General features: G+C 46.5%; 2 protein-coding genes across 3 annotated transcripts in view; both read right to left on the bottom strand.

Moving 5' to 3' along the window:
* Nucleotides 1-14,057: 14,057 nt before the first annotated feature.
* LOC143764528 (prostaglandin reductase 1-like) overlaps nt 14,058-20,058 on the bottom strand; it is a 374,831-nt gene continuing 368,830 nt past the window's right edge. The window contains exon 11 of the transcript XR_013213220.1: nt 14,058-14,532. The gene's annotated coding sequence lies outside the window, so the exon portion shown is untranslated. The remainder of the gene's footprint in view (nt 14,533-20,058) is intronic.
* LOC143764511 (prostaglandin reductase 1-like) overlaps nt 14,058-20,058 on the bottom strand; it is a 162,876-nt gene continuing 156,875 nt past the window's right edge. For both annotated transcript variants that reach the window (XM_077250139.1, XM_077250155.1), the window contains one exon: nt 14,058-15,110. In XM_077250139.1, the coding sequence (XP_077106254.1) occupies nt 15,000-15,110 (111 nt within the window). In that variant the 3' untranslated portion in view covers nt 14,058-14,999. The remainder of the gene's footprint in view (nt 15,111-20,058) is intronic.

Below are 20,058 nucleotides of genomic sequence, written 5' to 3'. Positions count from 1 at the left end.
TCCGTCTCATCTGCCCATCGGGCCCGGGCCCCAGCGGCAGGCTTCAGACAGTACACTGAACCTGTGTCTGAGCCCGCAAGGCAACAGTTATAGCTACCAGCCAATCGGAGGCTGGCAGCGACATCAGCGCGCACGGACGTCATTCGCCGGCGACTCCGCACTGAAATGCTTGAGATGGACTTCGGCGCTGGAGCCCGGCCAGGTAAGGAGAAAGGTTTTTTGCTTTTTTTTTTTACTGAATGCGGCAAGCCCGGGGCATGATAAAGACAAGAGGGCAGGATGGGATACACAGGGGCTTGATGGAGACACGGGGGCAGGAATGTGAGATGGGGCAAGAATAAAAACACAGGGAGCAGGAATGTGAGACAAGGGGCAGGAATGAAAACACAGGGGGCAGGAATGTGAGACACAGGGCAGGAATGCAAACATGGGGCAGAATGTGTGACACAGGGGGTAGAATGTGTGACACGGTGGCAGGATGGAGACAAATGGGGCAGGAATATAGGGCAGGATGGAGACAGGGCAGGATGGAGACAGATGGGGCAGGAATATGGGGCAGGATGGAGACAGATGGGGCAGGATGGAGACAGATGGGGCAGGGATATGGGGCAGGATGGAGATGTAGCGCCCCCACCGCCGCAGGGCCAAGGGGTACCCGGTACCGGGCCTCTGAGTCTCTGCTCTGGGGTTGTCACGGCGGCTAGGCCCTGGTCCGTGACCCTGCCATGGGGCGCTCAGTGAATAGCAGGTGTGGACGATGGTGGTGACGCTGTAGTGGTGCAGTGCAGTAAATAACGAGGACACCAGGTTGCAGTCTCTTTACCTCTTTACTGAAGATCTCTGAGTCCTCAGTCCGGAACACGGTTCACCAGGCTGCGCAAGTCCGGCCGGTCCAATGGCACCTCCAGAGTTCTCTTCACAGGTGGAAATCGGTGCCTTCCTACTAGCGCTATGTGTTGTGGTCCTCCCCTGCTGTGCTTACGGAAAGTCCCCCACAACTGTTGTGTCTGTTTCTTAAGTTCCCTCACAACTCGATTAGATGATGTTCTGCTAATCCTCCATCCCTCCCTGGTGTTCTGGTTGGGACGGCACCCGTTTGACGGGTAGGCTCGGAGCTCTTCCGGGACCCTAGAGTCGCCCCTCTCGACAAGTTGCCCCCCAAGACTGCATAGGTGATATGTGTTAGACAGCCCGCCTTAAACTGACTGTCCTGCCGCTGTTTGGAGTATTGCTTGAAGCTGAATGTTATTCTACTCCCTCGGCGTTCCGGCCACCGGTAGTGCGCCTCAGTAGGATGTTGCTTCGGTCTTACAGCACGACTCCTACTGGTATTTCTCCTTTGCGTGATCTCGTTTCTCACTCAGCACAATCTATCTGTCTTCTAATCCTTTCTTGGGCACCGCCGCTACCCGGAGCAGGCACGGTCCCGTTACGTTCGTTCTTGTTGCCAAGCCTCTGTCAGGATCCCACCCCTGACAGAGACCCTACTGTATCTTCCCCTACAACACCCTCTGCCACAAGGTGTTGCCTGGTTCCAACCCAGTCAGCTTTCTGATCTAACTTCCTGCCTGACCCCCAGTTTACCCACTATGGTGGGGAGTGGCCTAATGAATAGCACCCTTAGCTCCCCCCGGAGGCCCAGCTGTGAAATGTATTGGTGTCTGTGATACCTGATCAGATGAACTCCTTCAGTGCCATCAGACGCACCATAGCTCCCCATAGTGGCGGAGCCACAGTACTGCAACGACCAGGACTCTGGGGCTTCTGCAGAGACATGGGGCAGGATGGAGACATGGGGCAGGATGGACACACAGGGCAAGATGGAGACAAATGGGGCAGAAATATAGGGCAGGATGGAGACAGATGGGGCAGGAATATGGGGCAGGATGGAGACAGATGGGGCAGGATCGAGACAGATGGGGCAGGGCTATGGGGCAGGATGGAGACATGGGGCAGGAATATAGGGCAGGGTGGAGACAGATGGGGCAGGAATATGGGGCAGGATGGAGACAGATGGGGCAGGAATATGGGGCAGGATGGAGACAGATGGGGCAGGGATATGGGGCAGGATGGAGACATGGGGCAGGATGGAGACACAGGGCAGGATGGAGACAAATGGGGCAGGAATATAGGGCAGGATGGAGACAGATGGGGCAGGAATATGGGGCAGGATGGAGACAAATGGGGCAGGATGGAGACAGATGGGGCAGGATGGAGACAGATGGGGCAGGATGGATACAATGGAGACAGATGGGGCGGCAGGATCATGGGACAGATGGGTGAGGATCATGGGACAGATGGGGAAATCATATGGGTACAGAATGTGAGAACATATGGCTGGAGCCAGGAATGAGACATGGGCCAGGATGGGGGATATTATTACCATAGGGGCTAATTAAGGAATATTATTACTGCAGTGATGTATTTATTTTATTTTTTGAGGATACTGTTTTAAATGGGGGGGCGATCCTGTTACTGTGTAGAGTGATACTATGTCGCCTTTTTTCTTCATCTGGTGTAGTGTAGAAGTTGTGGAAAAAAATAAGCAATGTGTTCTGCAAGAGGAGCTCTAGATAACTGTGTTATTTCCTGCAGAGACAAGTCCTGGCTGGAAGACGTGATGGTGATCTGTGCTAGATGAAGATGGAAATCGAGGCTGAAGGACTTCATCTAGAGACGTCACTGGTGAGTCAGTGTTACCTGTACACGGACACTGCATACTAAGTACAGATCTCCTGTGTATAATGGCACATATGGTGATATTAGTATTGTGGTTTTTTTTTTATTAATGATCAGTATTGCAGTTGTCAGGACTCTGAACATTTTTTTACCTTTTGTGCATTACTGCCCTTTTCCAACATGGCGTCTTTGGTCTCATGTGCACTTGTCTTCCTGCTATAAAACTCCACCCCAGCCTTCAGTCTGTGCTAGATTATTCTACTTTGCATCCAGCTCCTGATTACTCCCTGGCCTTGCACCTGCACCTGCTCCTGTGAACCTGTGTTGGAGATCCTGCCACTCTGCTCTGAGTTCCTGCTGCATACACCAGTGTTCAGTAATCCTCCTTCATCTGCTGCTCGTGTTACTTCCATCTGCATTTGCTGGACATGTAAGCTGTTTCTGCTCTGCAAAACCTGAGACTATTAACCAGGCCTCCCTGGTTGAGCTAAGATATGATTTGAACTGCCTAATAGCATATCTATCTGTGTCTGGACTAAGTCAAGGATCTATTCGTGTCAAGTTTCCTCAAGAATAACTGTGCTTCATAGACTTTCTGTTTGTTTGCATCTACCTCTGAAGTTCCTATTGACTGTTAAGCTGCGTTTATTATTTGCACCAAGTGTTGTGGACTTGAGTTTCTCTCTGCACCTGCTTATCACCGTGTGATAATATAAACTTTACCACTTATAAAACTGTGTCCTGTTGTCTTGTTCCACGCAAAGAGTCTCCTGAATTATCCCCTATAATTACTACAGCAGTATTCAGTCACTATGTGGTGGTAATATGTGGTCTGGTCATGGTCTGGTGGTATTTGTCCCTTGTATGTGCTATTATTCGGTCACTGTGGTGGTAATATGTGGTCTGGTCATGGTGTGGTGGTATTTGTTCCCTGTATGTGGTAACATTGACCACCATGTGGTGGCAATATGTGATTTGGACATGATGCGGTGATATTTGTTCCTTGTATGTGGTATTATTCGGTCACTGTGGTGGTAATATGGTGTCTGGTTATGGTGTGGTGGTATTTGTCCCTTGTATGTGATATTATTGGTCATTTTAAAAATTGAAAAATAAATAAAAATATACCTAAATTGTATTGCATATTTGTTACAGTAGCGTAGGGCCCGGCCAAAAGAGTCTGCTGTGTCGTGGTGGCAGATTAGAAAAATCTTTTGGCTAAACCAAAAGCTGCTGTTATATGTGTGATCTGGTGATGGGAACTGTTAATATGTGATAGGTGAGAAGTGGAGTTTTTCCAAGAGAGAGCAGTGGGGCTGTGGACAGTTCGAGGGGTGGAGGCGTAGCTGGGGTGGAGCCTGGGTGGAGTCTCAAGGGGGCCCCGAAAATTTTGCCAGTATGGGGCCCCGAAATTCCTAGTGGCAGCCCTGAATCCAGTGTAATGAGGGATCCGTCGTAGAGAAAATCCGGGACATAAAATGTCCGGGGACGAGAGAGAGAGAGAGATTGATTTTCCCGGACTTAAAAATCCTTCCGGGCATGCTCAGTAGGGAAAAACTGGATCCGTTGCTGGATTCCTGGCGGTCAGCGACAGATCCTGCGCCTATAGGCTCCCATTGTAGCTGACGACGGGCAGCGCAGGATGCGTCGCTGACCGATTTTCCGACGTGCACAAAAACCATTACAATGAACGTTTTCTCTGTACGACGGACCGCTATTTTACGACTAATCCAGTGCACGACAGATGAAACGGATGGCCATCCGTCACAATCCGTCGCTAATACAAGTCTATGGGAAAATGCAGGATCCAGCTAATTTTTTTGCAGGATCCTGCATTCTCAAAAATCGACGAATTGTGACGGATCTGAAAAGACGGAAGTGTGAAAGTAGCCTAACACATTTCTAGGTTCCTCTTAGCTTCAGCTTCCATGTCACAGCCAGACAGGGCTGCAATATTGTTCTAATACAGCAGAGCTGAGAGAGAAGCAAAAAATGTTTTTGCAAGAAGGCAAATTTTATTTCTCCAGTAGTGTTGAGCGATACCGTCCGATACTTGAAAGTATCGGTATCGGATAGTATCGGCCGATACCCGAAAAGTATCGGATATCGCCGATACCGATACCCGATACCAATACAAGTCAATGGGACACCAAGTATCGGAAGGTATCCTGTATGGTTCCCAGGGTCTGAAGGAGAGGAAACTCTCCTTCAGGCCCTGGGATCCATATTAATGTGTAAAATAAAGAATTAAAATAAAAAATAGGGATATACTCACCCTCTGACGCGCCCTGGTTGTAACCGGCAGCTTCCGTTCCTAAGAATGAGCACTTGAAAGACCTTAGATGACGTCGCGGCTTGTGATTGGTCGCGTGGCGGTCACGTGACCGCTCACGCGACCAATCACAAGCCGCGACGTCATCTAAGGTATTTCAAGTGCTCATTCTTAGGAACGGAAGCTGCCGGTTACATCGGTAAGGTCCAGGCTGCGTCGTAGAGGTGAGTATATCAATATTTTTTATTTTTATTCTTTATTTTACACATTAATATCGATCCCGATACCGATTCCCGATATCACAAAAGTATCGGATCTCGGTATCGGAATTCCGATACCGCGAATATCGTCCGATACCCGATACTTGTGGTATCGGAATGCTCAACACTATTCTCCAGTTCTGTATTAGTTACTTGTCTCACACTGGGAAATCCTCCTTCATGTAAAATAATCTCAGGGGGCTAAGTTATCTCAAGGCACTATCCGCCCCGAAGCCTGGAAGAGGTCACTTATATAAAGTGATAAAAGATTTCTCAACAACAACTCATGAGATATGAGACACACGGGTAGGACTGTTACCAGCATTCTATAGCCTGTATGCCCATATTAATAGTTTAGATAGGCCAAATGTGGTGATAGAGCCCTTTTAATGGAAGGGCTTCTTTGAGTGTGCAGTTTTGCGTGCTCGATTGTATTGCAGGAGATACCTTCTCTGTAAAGGTCCATTTACAAAGAAAGTTTATCATGAATGAGTATTCTAGGAATGCTTGATTCACAATACTGAGAACAGTAGCAGCTTATGTACACTGAGCGACCTATTATAGATTTTTCAGTGCACATTGTTGAAGGGAAGGTGCCATGATTTTTATTTTTGTATTAACAATTATTGATTTTATGATCAATTATTTTAAATTCAAAATTAAATTTAGTACTTTCTTATTATTAGGTTTTACTGCAGCCACTGGGAGCTGCCATTTGCATTTGGGTGTGTGTAAGTGTTTGAGCACGACACTAACACATCTCAAATATGGCAGCCTCTAGACCTAAGAGACTGTTGTTGCCATCTGACCGCATCTCTTGTATTGAGGTTGCCTTAGCTGTGATGTAAGCTGAGTACAAGCATTTATTGTTTTTTCTATGCATTGAATATATGGGGAACATATACAAGGATGAGGGGACATATACCAGGATTAAGGTACATATACCAAGATGGGGGACATATACCAGGATGGGGACATATACCAGGATGGAGATCATGATGGAGACACATATACAAGGATGTTATTACGGGGTAACCGAAACGTAGTGGAGCCAGAGGACCGCAGCGTCTGGTTGCTCCTATTCCACCGCTGAGAAGAAGCATTTCTCCAGTTTATTAAATGTGTTTATTTCTTACAGCAGAAGATGGTTAGTCAGCCATGTTATTCCTATGTTCAGCTGTGCTCGGTTAGCCGCTCCTTTTCCCTATAAAATCTGGGCTCTATTTCCTAGTCTTTGTCAGAGTTAGAACTTGCTGCATGACAAAAGGAGGGAGAAAAGTTGGTTTGAGAAGAAGTGAAGTGCACACCTTGCTGGATTTCTCTGTTATTTGTGAGTGAATATTTTGTTTGTGTGGAGTCTTCAGTTTACCTTTGTCTTTGTTGCCCTGTTTGTCGAATTGTGTACTGCAGTGCATAGTAGCGCCCCTGCTTCCCTGGGTGGGAGAAAGGGGACAGACGAAGAGTTAACTTAGGAGATAAGGCAAGGGCGGAGGCCCCGGCATCTTCGCCATCTGAAGTATCCCAGGAAACAGGTGAGCTAGGGAGACCCCTAGGGTTAGGGCCATTAATAGAGCCCCTGGCCCCAGGTCACTTGACAGCTGTGTCGTGACAGATGGGGGATTATATACCAGGATAGTGGAACATACATCAGGATGCGGGACATATACCAGAATGAAGACATATACCAGGATGGGGATTATGATAGAGAGACATGATGAGGGTCATATACCAAGATGACAGCTGTCCGCTTTACCTTGGCTGGTTATTCAAAATATGGGTGAGCCCACGTAATTTTTTTAAATGTATTTATTTTCGTAAACAAGGCTAGACACCCTTAAATGCCACCTGAAAGGAACAAAAGTTTGTAGGTTTATTATATGTAGCGAGCTTGTAAAGTTATATGTCTACAGGATATCTATATATTCTATTTATCTATTCAATGTGGGGCAATTATACTGTGGAGTACTATGTGGGGCACTATATGGGGTCCTTATACTCTGAGGCACTATATGAGGCCATTATCCTGTGGGGCACATTATACTGTGGGGAACTATATGAGGTTATTATACTGTGGTGCACATTATACTGTGGTGTACCATATGGGGTCATTATAGTATGTGGCACTATATGGGGCTAATATACTGTGGGTCACATTATACTGTGGGGCACTATGTAGAGCACATTATACTGAGGGACACTATATGAGGTCATTATACTGTGGGGCACGTTGTACTGTGGCATACTATATGAGGCCATTATACTGTGGGGCACTATATGGGGCACTCTCAATTACTAACTCCAGTAGTGGATGACAACTGTGATTTTTGACAATCCACAGCGGTCATCAACCCCAACTAGTATTACACAATTGCCACCGCACCAGGGCAATCGGAAAGAGTCAGGCAAAGCGCCAGAACTGGAGCATCTAATGTGATGTGCCAATTCTGGGGCGGCTTTGAGCTGGTATTTTTAGGCTGGGAAGGAGTCAGTAACCAGGGGCCTTCCCAGCCTGATAATATCTCACAGCTGTCTGCTTTACCTTGGCTTGTTAATAAATATAGGGGTGACCCCACATCATTTTTTAAAATGTATTTACTTTGGTAAACAAGGCTAAATACCCTTTAGTGCCACATGAAAGGAACAAAAGGTTATAGGTTTATTATATGTAGCAAGCTTGTAAAATTATATGTCTACAGTAGTGTTGAGCATTCCGATACTGCAAGTATCGGGTATCGGCCGATATTTGCTGTATCGGAATTTCCGATACCGAGATCCGATACTTTTGTGGTATCGGGTATCGGGTATCGCAACAACATTAATGTAATAATGTGTAAAAGAGAGAATTAAAATAAAAAATATTGCTATACTCACCTCTCCGACGCAGCCTGGACCTCAGCGAGGGAACCGGCAGCGTTGTTTGTTTAAATTTCGCGCTTTTACTTGGTTACGTGAAGTCCCGGCTTGTGATTGGTCCGCGTCCCGGCAACATGGCCGCCCTGACCAATCACAGCAAGCCGTGACGAAATTACGTCACGGCTTGCTGTGATTGGTCCGCGTCCCGGCAACATGGCCGCCATTAACCAATCACAAGCCGTGACGTCACGGGAGGCTGGACATGCGCGTATTTTAAAAAGCGCGCGTGTCCAGCCTCCAGTGACGTCCCGGCTTATGATTGGTCACGGCGCCATGTTGCCGGGACGCGGACCAATCACAGCAAGCCGTGACGAAATTACGTCACGGCTTGCTGTGATTGGTCCGCGTCCCGGCAACATGGCCGCCATTAACCAATCACAAGCCGTGACGTCACGGGAGGCTGGACATGCGCGTATTTTAAAAAGCGCGCGTGTCCAGCCTCCAGTGACGTCCCGGCTTATGATTGGTCACGGCGCCATGTTGCCGGGACGCGGACCAATCACAGCAAGCCGTGACGAAATTACGTCACGGCTTGCTGTGATTGGTCCGCGTCCCGGCAACATGGCCGCCATTAACCAATCACAAGCCGTGACGTCACGGGAGGCTGGACATGCGCGTATTTTAAAAAGCGCGCGTGTCCAGCCTCCCGTGACGTCACGGCTTGTGATTGGTTAATGGCGGCCATGTTGCCGGGACGCGGACCAATCACAGCAAGCCGTGACGTAATTTCGTCACGGCTTGCTGTGATTGGTCCGCGTCCCGGCAACATGGCCGCCCTGACCAATCACAAGCCGGGACTTTACGTAACCAAGTAAAAGCGCGAATTTTAAACAAACAACGCTGCCGGTTCCCTCGCTGAGGTCCAGGCTGCGTCGGACAGGTGAGTATAGCAATATTTTTTATTTTAATTCTTTATTTTACACATTTATATGGATCCCAGGGTCTGAAGGAGAGTTTCCTCTCCTTCAGACCCTGGGAACCATCAGGAATACCGTCCGATACTTGAGTCCCATTGACTTGTATTGGTATCGGGTATCGGTATCGGATTGGATCCGATACTTTGCCGGTATCGGCCGATACTTTCCGATACCGATACTTTCAAGTATCGGACGGTATCGCTCAACACTAGTCTACAGGTGTTCTATCTATTCTATTTATCTATTCTATGTGGGGCAATTATACTGTGGAGCACTATGTGGGGCCCATTGGACTATATGGTTAATCCAAGGGGTTCAATAGGACAAAAACTACTTTGTAAGAGCTGCAGCTTATGAGATATGCTGTTCCGTGACCCAGTTGAATAATATTTTGTTTGCTGAGGGGAGAATTAATGTGTGACTCTGATCTGTCCACTTCTATGGGAGTAGTAATGAATTGTATGGAACTGAGTCACACATGACACCATTGCTCCCATAAACGTGGATGGAGTGGGGCCACACAATACACCACTGCTCCTTTAAAAATGTTTGACTCAGCTCTTTCTACTTCCATGGGAGCAGTGGTTAGTGATGTAATGCATGACCCAATTTTGCCCACTTATATGGGAACAGTGATATAATGCGTGACCCCGCTCTCTCCACCTCTATGGGAGCAGTGGTTTAATGTGTGACCCTGCTCTGTCTATTTCAATTGGAGCAGTGCTGTAATGTGTGACTCCGCTCAATCTACTTCTATGGGAGCAGTGGTGTAATGTGTGACCCAACTCTCTCTACTTCTTTGAGAGTAGTAATATAGTGGACGGGGTCACACATTACACTACTGCTCCCATAGAAGTAGACAGAGTGATGTCTCATCTTACATATGTAGGGGACAGGGACCTGGTGAGCTGTGCAGACGGGTGGAACCATTGTTGCCGAGAGTCGGGGTTCCGGGGGACGGATTTGAGGGGCGCATGGGAAGCCAGGCTCATGTGACAGGAGGCAGAGTGACGCAGGGAGAGGAGAGGATAAAAAGCAAAACGCGCGAAAGCAGGGACAGAGAAGCGCGGGAAATCTCTGAGGAGAGGAAACTGCAGCGCAGTTGTTGTGTGGGTGCAGGCCGCAGTGAGACTTGCTGGAAGCAGGGGGAGAACGTGCAACAGACACTGCGGGCAATTACCAGAGCCCCCAAAAAGAGGCGCACTCGTCGTCAGCGACCCCCCAGGCAGAGGGGTAGCGCTGATCAGCTCAGGGACAATATTACCGTGCTCCCCGGGAGCATCTTGCCGCAGAGTGCTCCGGGCCCTCCTGGGTTTTTCTTAGCTGTGACTGATACCGATTATTCTGCTAATTCTTCTCAAAAAGACCCCTCTCTGGACGTGGAAACTGTTACCCCGGATCAACGTCCGCCTGTGGGAGGTAACGCAGCACCGCAAAAGACATTCTGGACTCGAATCTACACCTGGGCCCGCCAACGGAGGACACCTCCTTCCCCCGCCATCAGGACTACGTCGCTGACGGAGCTTCGCCATCAGGACTACGTCGCTGACGGAGCTTCACCATCAGGACTGCATCGTTGAAACAACGCTGATAAGTGAATTTGGTTGACTTGTTCTTGTTAGTGGGTCACTAGTGAGGCGCTGTCGTGTTTCGCGGGTTTAGTTCAGGGCGCCTATATAGTAGATAGTATTTACTGTGAAATTGTGATCGTGTACCTAAGTTCCCTGCGTGGAAAACTGTTGTTATTCTTTGTTGGGTTGGAAGTTAAAGGAAAGTTAGAAAAAAACGTTATTTGCTTTCTGACTCCTCTTTGTCCCTGCATCCTTCGTTATCTGCGGTCTCTACACATACATTAAATACTTTGTATCTAATCCCATCCTCTGTGATACACTCCGCTGAGCTCAATATCTAATTCAATAATGTGATAAACTACAATGAGCCCTTTATCTATTTTCAGTGTCTGTTACTCTAAGCATATAATATACTTCATGGATCTAACCCAAGCTTATGATACAGCGAGCAGCACCAACTAACAGAATCAGTGCTGCCGTCCATCCTCGGTGACACTATCTACTTTCAGTAGTCACTGAAGTCATCAACAGAATGGCTCTGCACTGTGATCCTAAACTTCATCCTCTCTTATCCAGTTGCGAACACCAAGAAGGGGAGGCGAGGGGTGACATCACACACATGTGATCAGACCCCACCCACATATACTGCAGTCGTAATGTGAGCTAGTTGTACACTAGGTTTTCATGGCAAATTTCAGCAGCTGCACCCCATAGTGTTTAAAAATAGAAATACCAAACATTTTTTTAAAATCTTTTTACATTTCACTTCATTAAAAACAAATAATATATTTTAAAAAATTAAAACATTAATACTTTACATTTTTCCAATTGTTGAAAAAACTTTTTGGAATGACACCATCCCTTTAAGTGCGGTTTGCCTGTGTTAAAAGGATTGTATACTATCACCGATCATTAAATATCTACCGCTCAGCAGTTGTTCAATGCTGCAATTTGAGTGGCGTAAATTCCCCCTTTAAAGGTGAGGCAATTTGAAATCTAACGCTCAAATCTTTGATATTAGTTCATCTGTAAAACAAGGTGTCTAGCAATGCCTTGATCCTCTCTTCCCATGAAGAACATATGTGCCCTCAGCCAAGCTGAGTGTTCCTATGCATAGGGGAGTTGGAGAGATGGCTGTTGGATAAGCTTTCATCCACCAACTAGTTCAGTTGTATAGGCAGCTTAACTCCTTAACGACCACCGATACGCCTTTTAACGGCGGCAGTTAAGGGTACTTAAACCACAGCACCACTTTTTAACGGCAGTGAGGAATAAGTGTATAGCGCCCCCCAGGGTAGGAATTTCTCTGGGGTATTGACTACCGAGGGTAGCTGAGACTCCAGAGAATATGATTTGGGTTGGTTTTTACCTACCCCAGTGTTGCGATCACCGATTCTAATGGTATAGCGGCGACCGCAATAAAAAGTCTAATTTTAATTTAATTTCTCTCTCCTCTGATGTGATCGCACATTAGAGGAGAGAGAAATAGGGTGCCCCGAAATCCCCCCGGTAACTCCTTTGTCCCCGAAACCCCCCCGTGAAGTTGCCCGGGCCTCCGGCGTCTTCCGGGAGAAAATGGAGGGCGCATGCACAGTGCGCCTGCCGAGATCTGCTGGCCGGCACCCAGCAACAATAGGAAATGTTTCCTGTTGGTTCATTTTGATCACTGTGATAGCGTCTATCACAGTGATCAAAGTAAACAAATAGCAAATAAACCCCCCTTTATCACCCCTTTAGTTAGGTAAAAATAATGAAGTTGTGCTAAAGTTAGGGTTAGGGTTGGGCTAAAGTTAGGGTTAGGGTTGGGCTAAAGTGAGTTGGGCTAAAGTTAGGGTTAGGGCTAGGGTTAGGGTTATGGTTAGGGTTGTGGTTATGGTTGCGATTACGGTTAGGCTTGGGATTAGGCTTAGGGATGTGTTAGGGTTAGGTTTGTGGTTAGGGTTAGGGATAGGGTTGGGATTAGGGTTAGGGATGTGTTGGGGTTAGGTTTGTGGTTAAGGTTATGGTTGGGATTAGGGTTAGGGGTATGTTGGGGTTAGGTTTGTGGTTAGGGTTATGGTTGGGATTAGGGGCGTGTTGGGATTAGGTTTGTGGGTAGGGTTATGGTTAGAGTTGGGATTAGGGTTAGGGGTGTGTTGGGGTTGAGGTTGGAGTTAGAATTAGGGGATTTCCACTGTTTAGGTACATCAGGGGGTCTCCAAACATTACATGGCACCACCATTGATTCCGGCCAATTTTGCTTTCGAAAAGTCAAATGGTGCTCCCTCCCTTCTGAGCCCTGCGCACCTTGAGGGGTGCAGTTTTTTAGAATGATGTAACTTTTGGGTATTTTCTGTCATATTGACCCCCCAAAGTCACTTCAAATTTAAGGTGGTCCCTAAAAAAACGGTTTTGTAAATTTTTTTGGAAAAATGAGAAATCACTGGTCAACTTTTAACCCTTATGACTTCCTAACAAAAAAAAATGTTGTTTACAAATTGGTGCAGATGTAAAGTAGACATGCGTGAAATGTTATTTATTAAGTATTTTGTGTGACACCACTCTCTGATTTAAGGGCATAAAAATGCAAAGTTTGAAAATTGCAATATTTTCAAAATGTTCACCATATTTCCATTTTTTATCAGTAACTGCAAGTCATATCAAAGAAATTTTACCACTAACATGAAGTACAATGTCACGAAAAAGCAGTCTCAGAATCAGTGGGATCTGTTAAAGCATTCCAGAGTTATAACCACATAAAGTGACAGTGGTCAGAATTGTAAAAATTGGCTTGATCATAAAGTACCAAATTGGCTGTCACTAAGGGGTTAAAGGGAACCTGTTGCAAGGTTTGCCTCAAGAGAAATAAGTCCACCACCTTTCAGACCTCATTTACAGAAAGTACTGCAGTGCATGTGCATCGGCAAAGGTCAAAAAGCCCCAGCACACTGCAGTATTTTGCTCAGCACTAGTCAGGTCAGAGAAATACGACTGCGCAGGAACGCGGTGCCAGGGAACATTATGTGGATGATGGAAAAATATAAAAGTAATGGCTCTTGGAAGAAGGACTAAAAAATAAAAAAACTTCAGAAGTTGAAACTATCCTGGTCATGACAGGGTTAAATAGTAGAACACATAAAGTAAAAGTGAAGCAATTCTTATTCCTAAGACAACAAAGTTTCAAAGGTTGATAATAAAACAGACATTATTTTTTTATTTTACAAGGCTGAAACAGCAGGAGGGGAAGTTGCACAACGTTCAGGTAAAACTGGGCGGCTAGATCAACACAAAAAATGCAAGCTCATGGCTTTAACATTCGTTCCAGAGTAGAATCCCTTCCTGTTAGTGCACATTGTGCATAGGCAGAAAGTTGCCATAAGGGGGTGGGGGGATTATACAGAGCTCATGAATATGGAGGTTTACCAGTCATCTAGTGATAATCTACTGCTATATCAGTGATTTTATAAAATTTACAGTTAGCAGCCAAGTATGTGACTTTAATCAGGGTCTTTACCCTTGCATTATGCTGCTGTCAGATCACCGTATTTTTTGGATTACAAAATGTACTCACCTACAATTTGAGGGGAAATGGGGGTGCGTCTTATAATCTGAATGTAGCTTACCGGCTGCGGTGGAGTTGGGTCTAAGGGTCGCTGCTACTGGGAGCTTCTGGCGGAGGCAGGAGGGGGCGAAGCTGCAGGCGCCAGGCTGGTAGGAGGTGGAGTTCGACGGTGTGGGGCTCTGCTGACATTTGGTGAAAGCCCAGAGCCCCCACAGTTTCTATGCTTTTCAATATAGTGGACTCTGGGAAATGCTCAGATTAAGATCTTGGTACTGAGATCTCGTCTCCCTTGATCTTAATTGCGCATGAGCCACCTCCGGAGGCCACTTTGTTAGAGTCCACCATATTGGAAAGCATTGAAAGTGCAGGGTCTCACCACCTCCTACCAGCCTGGGGCAGCAGCATCTCCTGCCTCTGCCGCAGCCATCTTCCTGCAGCAGCAAACCTGTCACGTGAGACACCACTCCACCGCCGCTGCCCCGCCCCCAATTAGGCAACCCTAAAAGGAGATTATAAGACGCACTACAATATTATAGGAAAAAAACACATTTTCCTACTTTCCTACTGAAAATTCGGGGTGCATTTTATAATCCGGTGCATCATATCTGCAAAATGTGGTATGTGGCAAACACATGGCAAAATATTCACTTTAAAGAAAGTTATTCTAAAATGACTGCTAAAATGTGAGTTGTGTTTATTTCATATGTTGATCTAGTTTCACCCATTATACCTGACTATAGTTGAGCATTGCAAGTTGAATGAACTTCATTTTGTGTGGTCACTGCTGATTGCTTGAGGGCATCTAGCAGATACGTCATTTTCAACTGCTGGAATATTCTTCATAGTTTAAGCCTTGATAATTGCTTTCCCAGTATTCTCTCCATTGAGCATTCCAATAAATCCAGCCGGCATGTTCTCAAAACCATTGGTGATGTGTTCATGATATTTCACCTTGCCCTATTACATAATATAAGAACAGCACATGTTATTGTTTTACAATGGCCTCTGTAAACTCCAGTCAAAACTTGCAGCACTCTTTAAGAAATAACAGGTAAAATGAAGAGTATTTGAATTTTTATACATTGGCTACTGGCACACTATCAGTATTTTGTCAGTATTTTACATCAGTATTTGTCAGCCAAAACCAGGAGAGGAACAATCAAAGGAAAATTATAATAGAAACATGTGCACCACTTCTGTATTTATCACCCATTCCTGGTTTTGGCTTACAAATACTGATGTAAAATACTGATCAAATACTGATAGTGTGGCTGTGGCCTAAAAAACACTTGTATTTACCATGAAACAACAGTTATGAAGCTCTTTGCAACTCTGAATTGCATTGTTCCTCTTTTACTGCTTGTAGGAATTAATCAATAAATTACAACTGGGTGTTACCATTTGCATTCCACACACAATTTTACAGGCATCTGTAGCAGTGGCAGAAACAGACAGAGAAGGGCCCCTGTGAAAGAACAGTAAATGGGCCCTTTGCAGTCCGATAGTTCTGTCTGTGACAGGAGTTGGTTTGTGTTTTTGAGGTAGAAGTACCTCCCCCTCCATTGCCTCTTGGGCTCTTTAAAATTAAAATAAAAGCAAAGCCACAATGAGAAGAATTAGAATTACTCCCAAAAATTCAAACACCAAATTTTGTGCAATTTTAATACTAAGCAATCCCCCGCTCCATGAATTGGTAGCCTGTGAATGGTTGTCTCATCGATATTTGGCATCTGTGTTGCTACCATTTTTACTACATGGGTTTGCTGCATTCTGATTAGCTTAGTGCATTAGCTCTAAGACCTTGGCAGGTAAATACTATAGCCTTTTATTGCAAGAGGCGTGGACAGTGAGAAGCAGAGAGAGTTGGAGCTGGTGACTTGAGGAGTGAGGAGCTCGTCCCAGCACCAGAGGACGGAGAGAGAGCAAGGAAGATAGAGTGAAGTCTGAGAGAGTGAGAGAGGAAGAAGGGGTCCTATGGGCACGAGTAGTGAGGAATCCATCCGTGGGGCCCAAATCCACACCAACCATAGTTGGGTGCAGGGACCAGGTCGCAGTAGGGGACCGATCCTAGACTAGTGAAGAAACAGAGGACTCAGCTAGCAAACCGGGGGCTGAAGTAAATGCATGTTCTACAGCCATTCCACACATAAATCACTGAAAAGGCAGCCATACAGGATGAAGGGGACCAAGAGGACGTCACCCGACAGGATTCGAGGCTGCTGGCTCAGGACACTGTCTGTGAAGGCGCAGGGCAGGAGAGGTGGAAGACAGCGCAGAGAGACGGCCAGGGAAGAAGCATAATAAAGGGGGTTCTGTTAAAGTGCACCCCAAACTAACTGAGAGCTGGCTGGACCACAGACCCGGAGGGCACAGCACCCGGCTGAGGACGGCATCTAAGAATTGTGAGTAAAGTATGGAAACTGCACCCTGCTGTGTCCTCAAAACTATTTCCTGCATAACCTGCCCTGCACTACAACATTCACCAACATTGACTTTAACACTATAATTGCCCTGGGTCCCAGCTCTACCATGGAGAGTGGTAACAACTCTGCTGCGTCACCATCAGCCCCAGCGATCCTCTTAAGCAGCGTCGTCCACTCATTACCGAACACCACGGGTGGCATCATGAACAATTCCCCTATAAATTTTATTTCCCCTTTTCTTCATTTTTTATTGGACGCCCAGGGCCACGGACTGGGTCACTGATGCTGTGACAAACCCCCTAAAGTACCGACCGACCTGGCCTGAGTACCCCACGGTCCTGGCGGGCTCTTCATATGCATAAAAATATGAACAAGACACAGAATGTAGATATGTTACGTGTTTCAGATAAATTGGCATGAAGAATGATCATAATTGATTTGAACCATGTATAATATCTGCACTACAAGGATTCATGCTCTCTGGTAGTAGACACAGGATTCTTGCATTAAAACAATATGATGTTTATTTCCACAGGTTGCACAGCACTGAAAACAAAACCATAAACACAAAATGCCTAGCATTCTCTAGGTGCTAATTAAACAACACAGACTCTGACTACTCATACACGGCTGAGCTAGTCCCAGTCCGGTCAAACAAAATGGCTATTGTCCATAGCCACCACTGATATTTGGTTTGGTGCACATGACCTGTGCAGACTCCTTTCAGAGAGACTATGGTTAGTGTTGAGCGATACTTTCCGATATCGGAAAGTATCGGTATCGGAAAGTATCGGCCGATACCGTCAAAATATCGGATCTAATCCGATACCCGATCCCAATGCAAGTCAATGGGACGAAAATATCGGAATTAAAATAAACCCTTTATAAACTTGTAGGTTCATTCTACATGAAGGAAAACAACTAAGAATAATGTAGGATGTATTGGGGGACGTGGCGGAGACATTAAAGGCACAGAGGTTTAGCCCAATGTAATAGAATAGCAGGATTTTGTTTTTTTTTATGACGTTCGGCGGTAGAAAGATTTTGACTATGTGAATTTTTTTTTTATTTTGTCAGATATTGATGTTTCATTACTTCCACGCCCTTCACCTTCTTTTTTACTTCTCCCACACTTTATTCTTCATTATCCTCATCATCAGCTTCTTTGACATCAACTTCTTCACCTTATTCATCTTCTTCTTCATCTTCTACCTATAATTTTTTTGGTTACATTGTTCATATTCTTTTTATTTTACTATTATCTTCATCATATTCTACTTCTTCATCATATTCTTATTTGTGACAGGCATTCCCGTAGTTGTTATCTATAAAAGTTTGAAGATTACACCTTCCATTCTGCCTGTCACAAAAGAGTTACATTTGTCCGCGTTCAGTTTGGCCTGCAGCATCAGGCTTTATCCAGGGGCACCACGAGGAGGAACGGACTCACCCCCATACACTGCTTAGTCTTCTTCTGCTTATAATTTAGATAATATTTTTTGCTCTGATATTTAGTGTTATGCTTAATGTTCTTCTGCTCTTTGTTCTGCAGCCTCTTGTTCTTCTGCTTCTCGGTCTTCCAGGTCGTCGTCGTCTCCAGGGTCGTCGTCTCCGGGGTCGTCGTCATCGGGGTGGTCTTCAGGGTCGTCGTCTCCGGGGTCGTCGTCATCGGGGTGGTCTTCAGGGTCATCGTCTCCAGGGTCGTCGTCATCACGGTGGTTGTCGTCTCTGGTGTCGTCGTCATCTTAGGGGTGGTCTTCCGGGTCATCGTGTTTAGTCTCTTGAACTTGGAAATGTAGCAGAAGGTACAAGAAGGCTGAGAAAATGCCGAGAACCAGCTGATGGAACTGGAACTCGGATGGCTACCCGAAGGTCCAAGAGCCAATGGAACTACCGAGGACCAGCTGACGTTACTGGAACCCGGTTACTAAGCAGGAGGTACCCGTGCCTGAAAGCACTACCAAGGACCACCTGACGTTGGTGGAACTCGGATACCCAGAGGGAGGCACCTAAGCCAAAGGCTCTGCCCGGAACCAGCTGACGGTACTGGAACCAGGATGGGGAGCAGAAGGTACAAGAGCAAAAGACACTGCCGAGAACCAGCTGACGGTGCTGGAACCCGGATGGGTAGCCGAAGGTCCAAGAGCCAATGGAACTACCGAAGACCAGCTGAAGTTACTGGAACCCGGTTACTAAGCAGGAGGTACCCGTGCCTGAAAGCACTACCAAGGACCACCTGACGTTGGTGGAACTCGGATACCCAGAGGGAGGCACCTAAGCCAAAGGCTCTGCCCGGAACCAGCTGACGGTACTGGAACCAGGATGGGGAGCAGAAGGTACAAGAGCAAGTGTCTGCGTGGCTTTTGCAGGACACGATGCCGGCTGCACAGCAGGGGAACAGCTGGCGGTGCTGAACCCCACTGACACATTGGCTGGTGTTTTTCTCTGTGCAGCTAGCAGTACCGGGCCCCAACTGGCGGTGTTAGAGCCCGGGGTCAGCAGGAGGAGGAGATGGAGCAGAGTGTAGGCCGAAGCCTGCACTGGCGGCAGCTTTGGGTCTGTTGTGCCTGCGTGGCTGTTGCAGGACACGTTGCCGGCTGCACAGCAGGGGAACAGCTGGCGGTGCTGAACCCCACTGACACATTGGCTGGTGTTTTTCTCTGTGCAACTAGCAGTACCGGGCCCCAACTGGCGGTGTTGGAGCCCGGGCTCTGCAGGGGGAGCTGTTATGGTTCTCAATGGCAAGAGAACATAGCCCAGCAAACATAAGTACTAGCTCTTGGAAGGATGGAAACTAAACTGACCATGAACTAAACCTGCCGCACAACTAACAGTAGCCGGGTAGCGTTGCCTACGTTTTTTATCCCTAGACGCCCAGCGCCGGCCGGAGGACTAACTAATCCTGGCAGAGGAAAATATAGTCCTGGCTCACCTCTAGAGAAATTTCCCCGATAGGCAGACAGAGGCCCCCACATATATTGGCGGTGATTTTAGATGAAATGACAAACGTAGTATGAAAATAGGTTTAGCAAAATTGAGGTCCGCTTACTAGATAGCAGGAAGACAGAAAGGGCACTTTCATGGTCAGCTGAAAACCCTATCAAAACGCCATCCTGAAATTACTTTAAGACTCTAGTATTAACTCATAACATCAGAGTGGCAATTTCAGATCACAAGAGCTTTCCAGACACAGAAATGAAACTACAGCTGTGAACTGGAACAAAATGCAAAAACAAACGAGGACTAAAGTCCAACTTAGCTGGGAGTTGTCTAGCAGCAGGAACATGCACAGAAAGGCTTCTGATTACAATGTTGACCGGCATGGAAGTGACAGAGGAGCAAGGTTAAATAGCGACTCCCACATCCTGATGGAAACAGGTGAACAGAGGGGATGATGCACACCAGTTCAATTCCACCAGTGGCCACCGGGGGAGCCCAAAATCCAATTTCACAACAGTACCCCCCCCTCAAGGAGGGGGCAC

Source organism: Ranitomeya variabilis, chromosome 1 (assembly GCF_051348905.1).
Source record: "Ranitomeya variabilis isolate aRanVar5 chromosome 1, aRanVar5.hap1, whole genome shotgun sequence".
NCBI lineage: Eukaryota > Metazoa > Chordata > Amphibia > Anura > Dendrobatidae > Ranitomeya > Ranitomeya variabilis.
The sequence above is the reverse complement of the archived record's forward strand: the minus strand, read 5'-3'. Positions and strand labels throughout refer to the sequence as shown.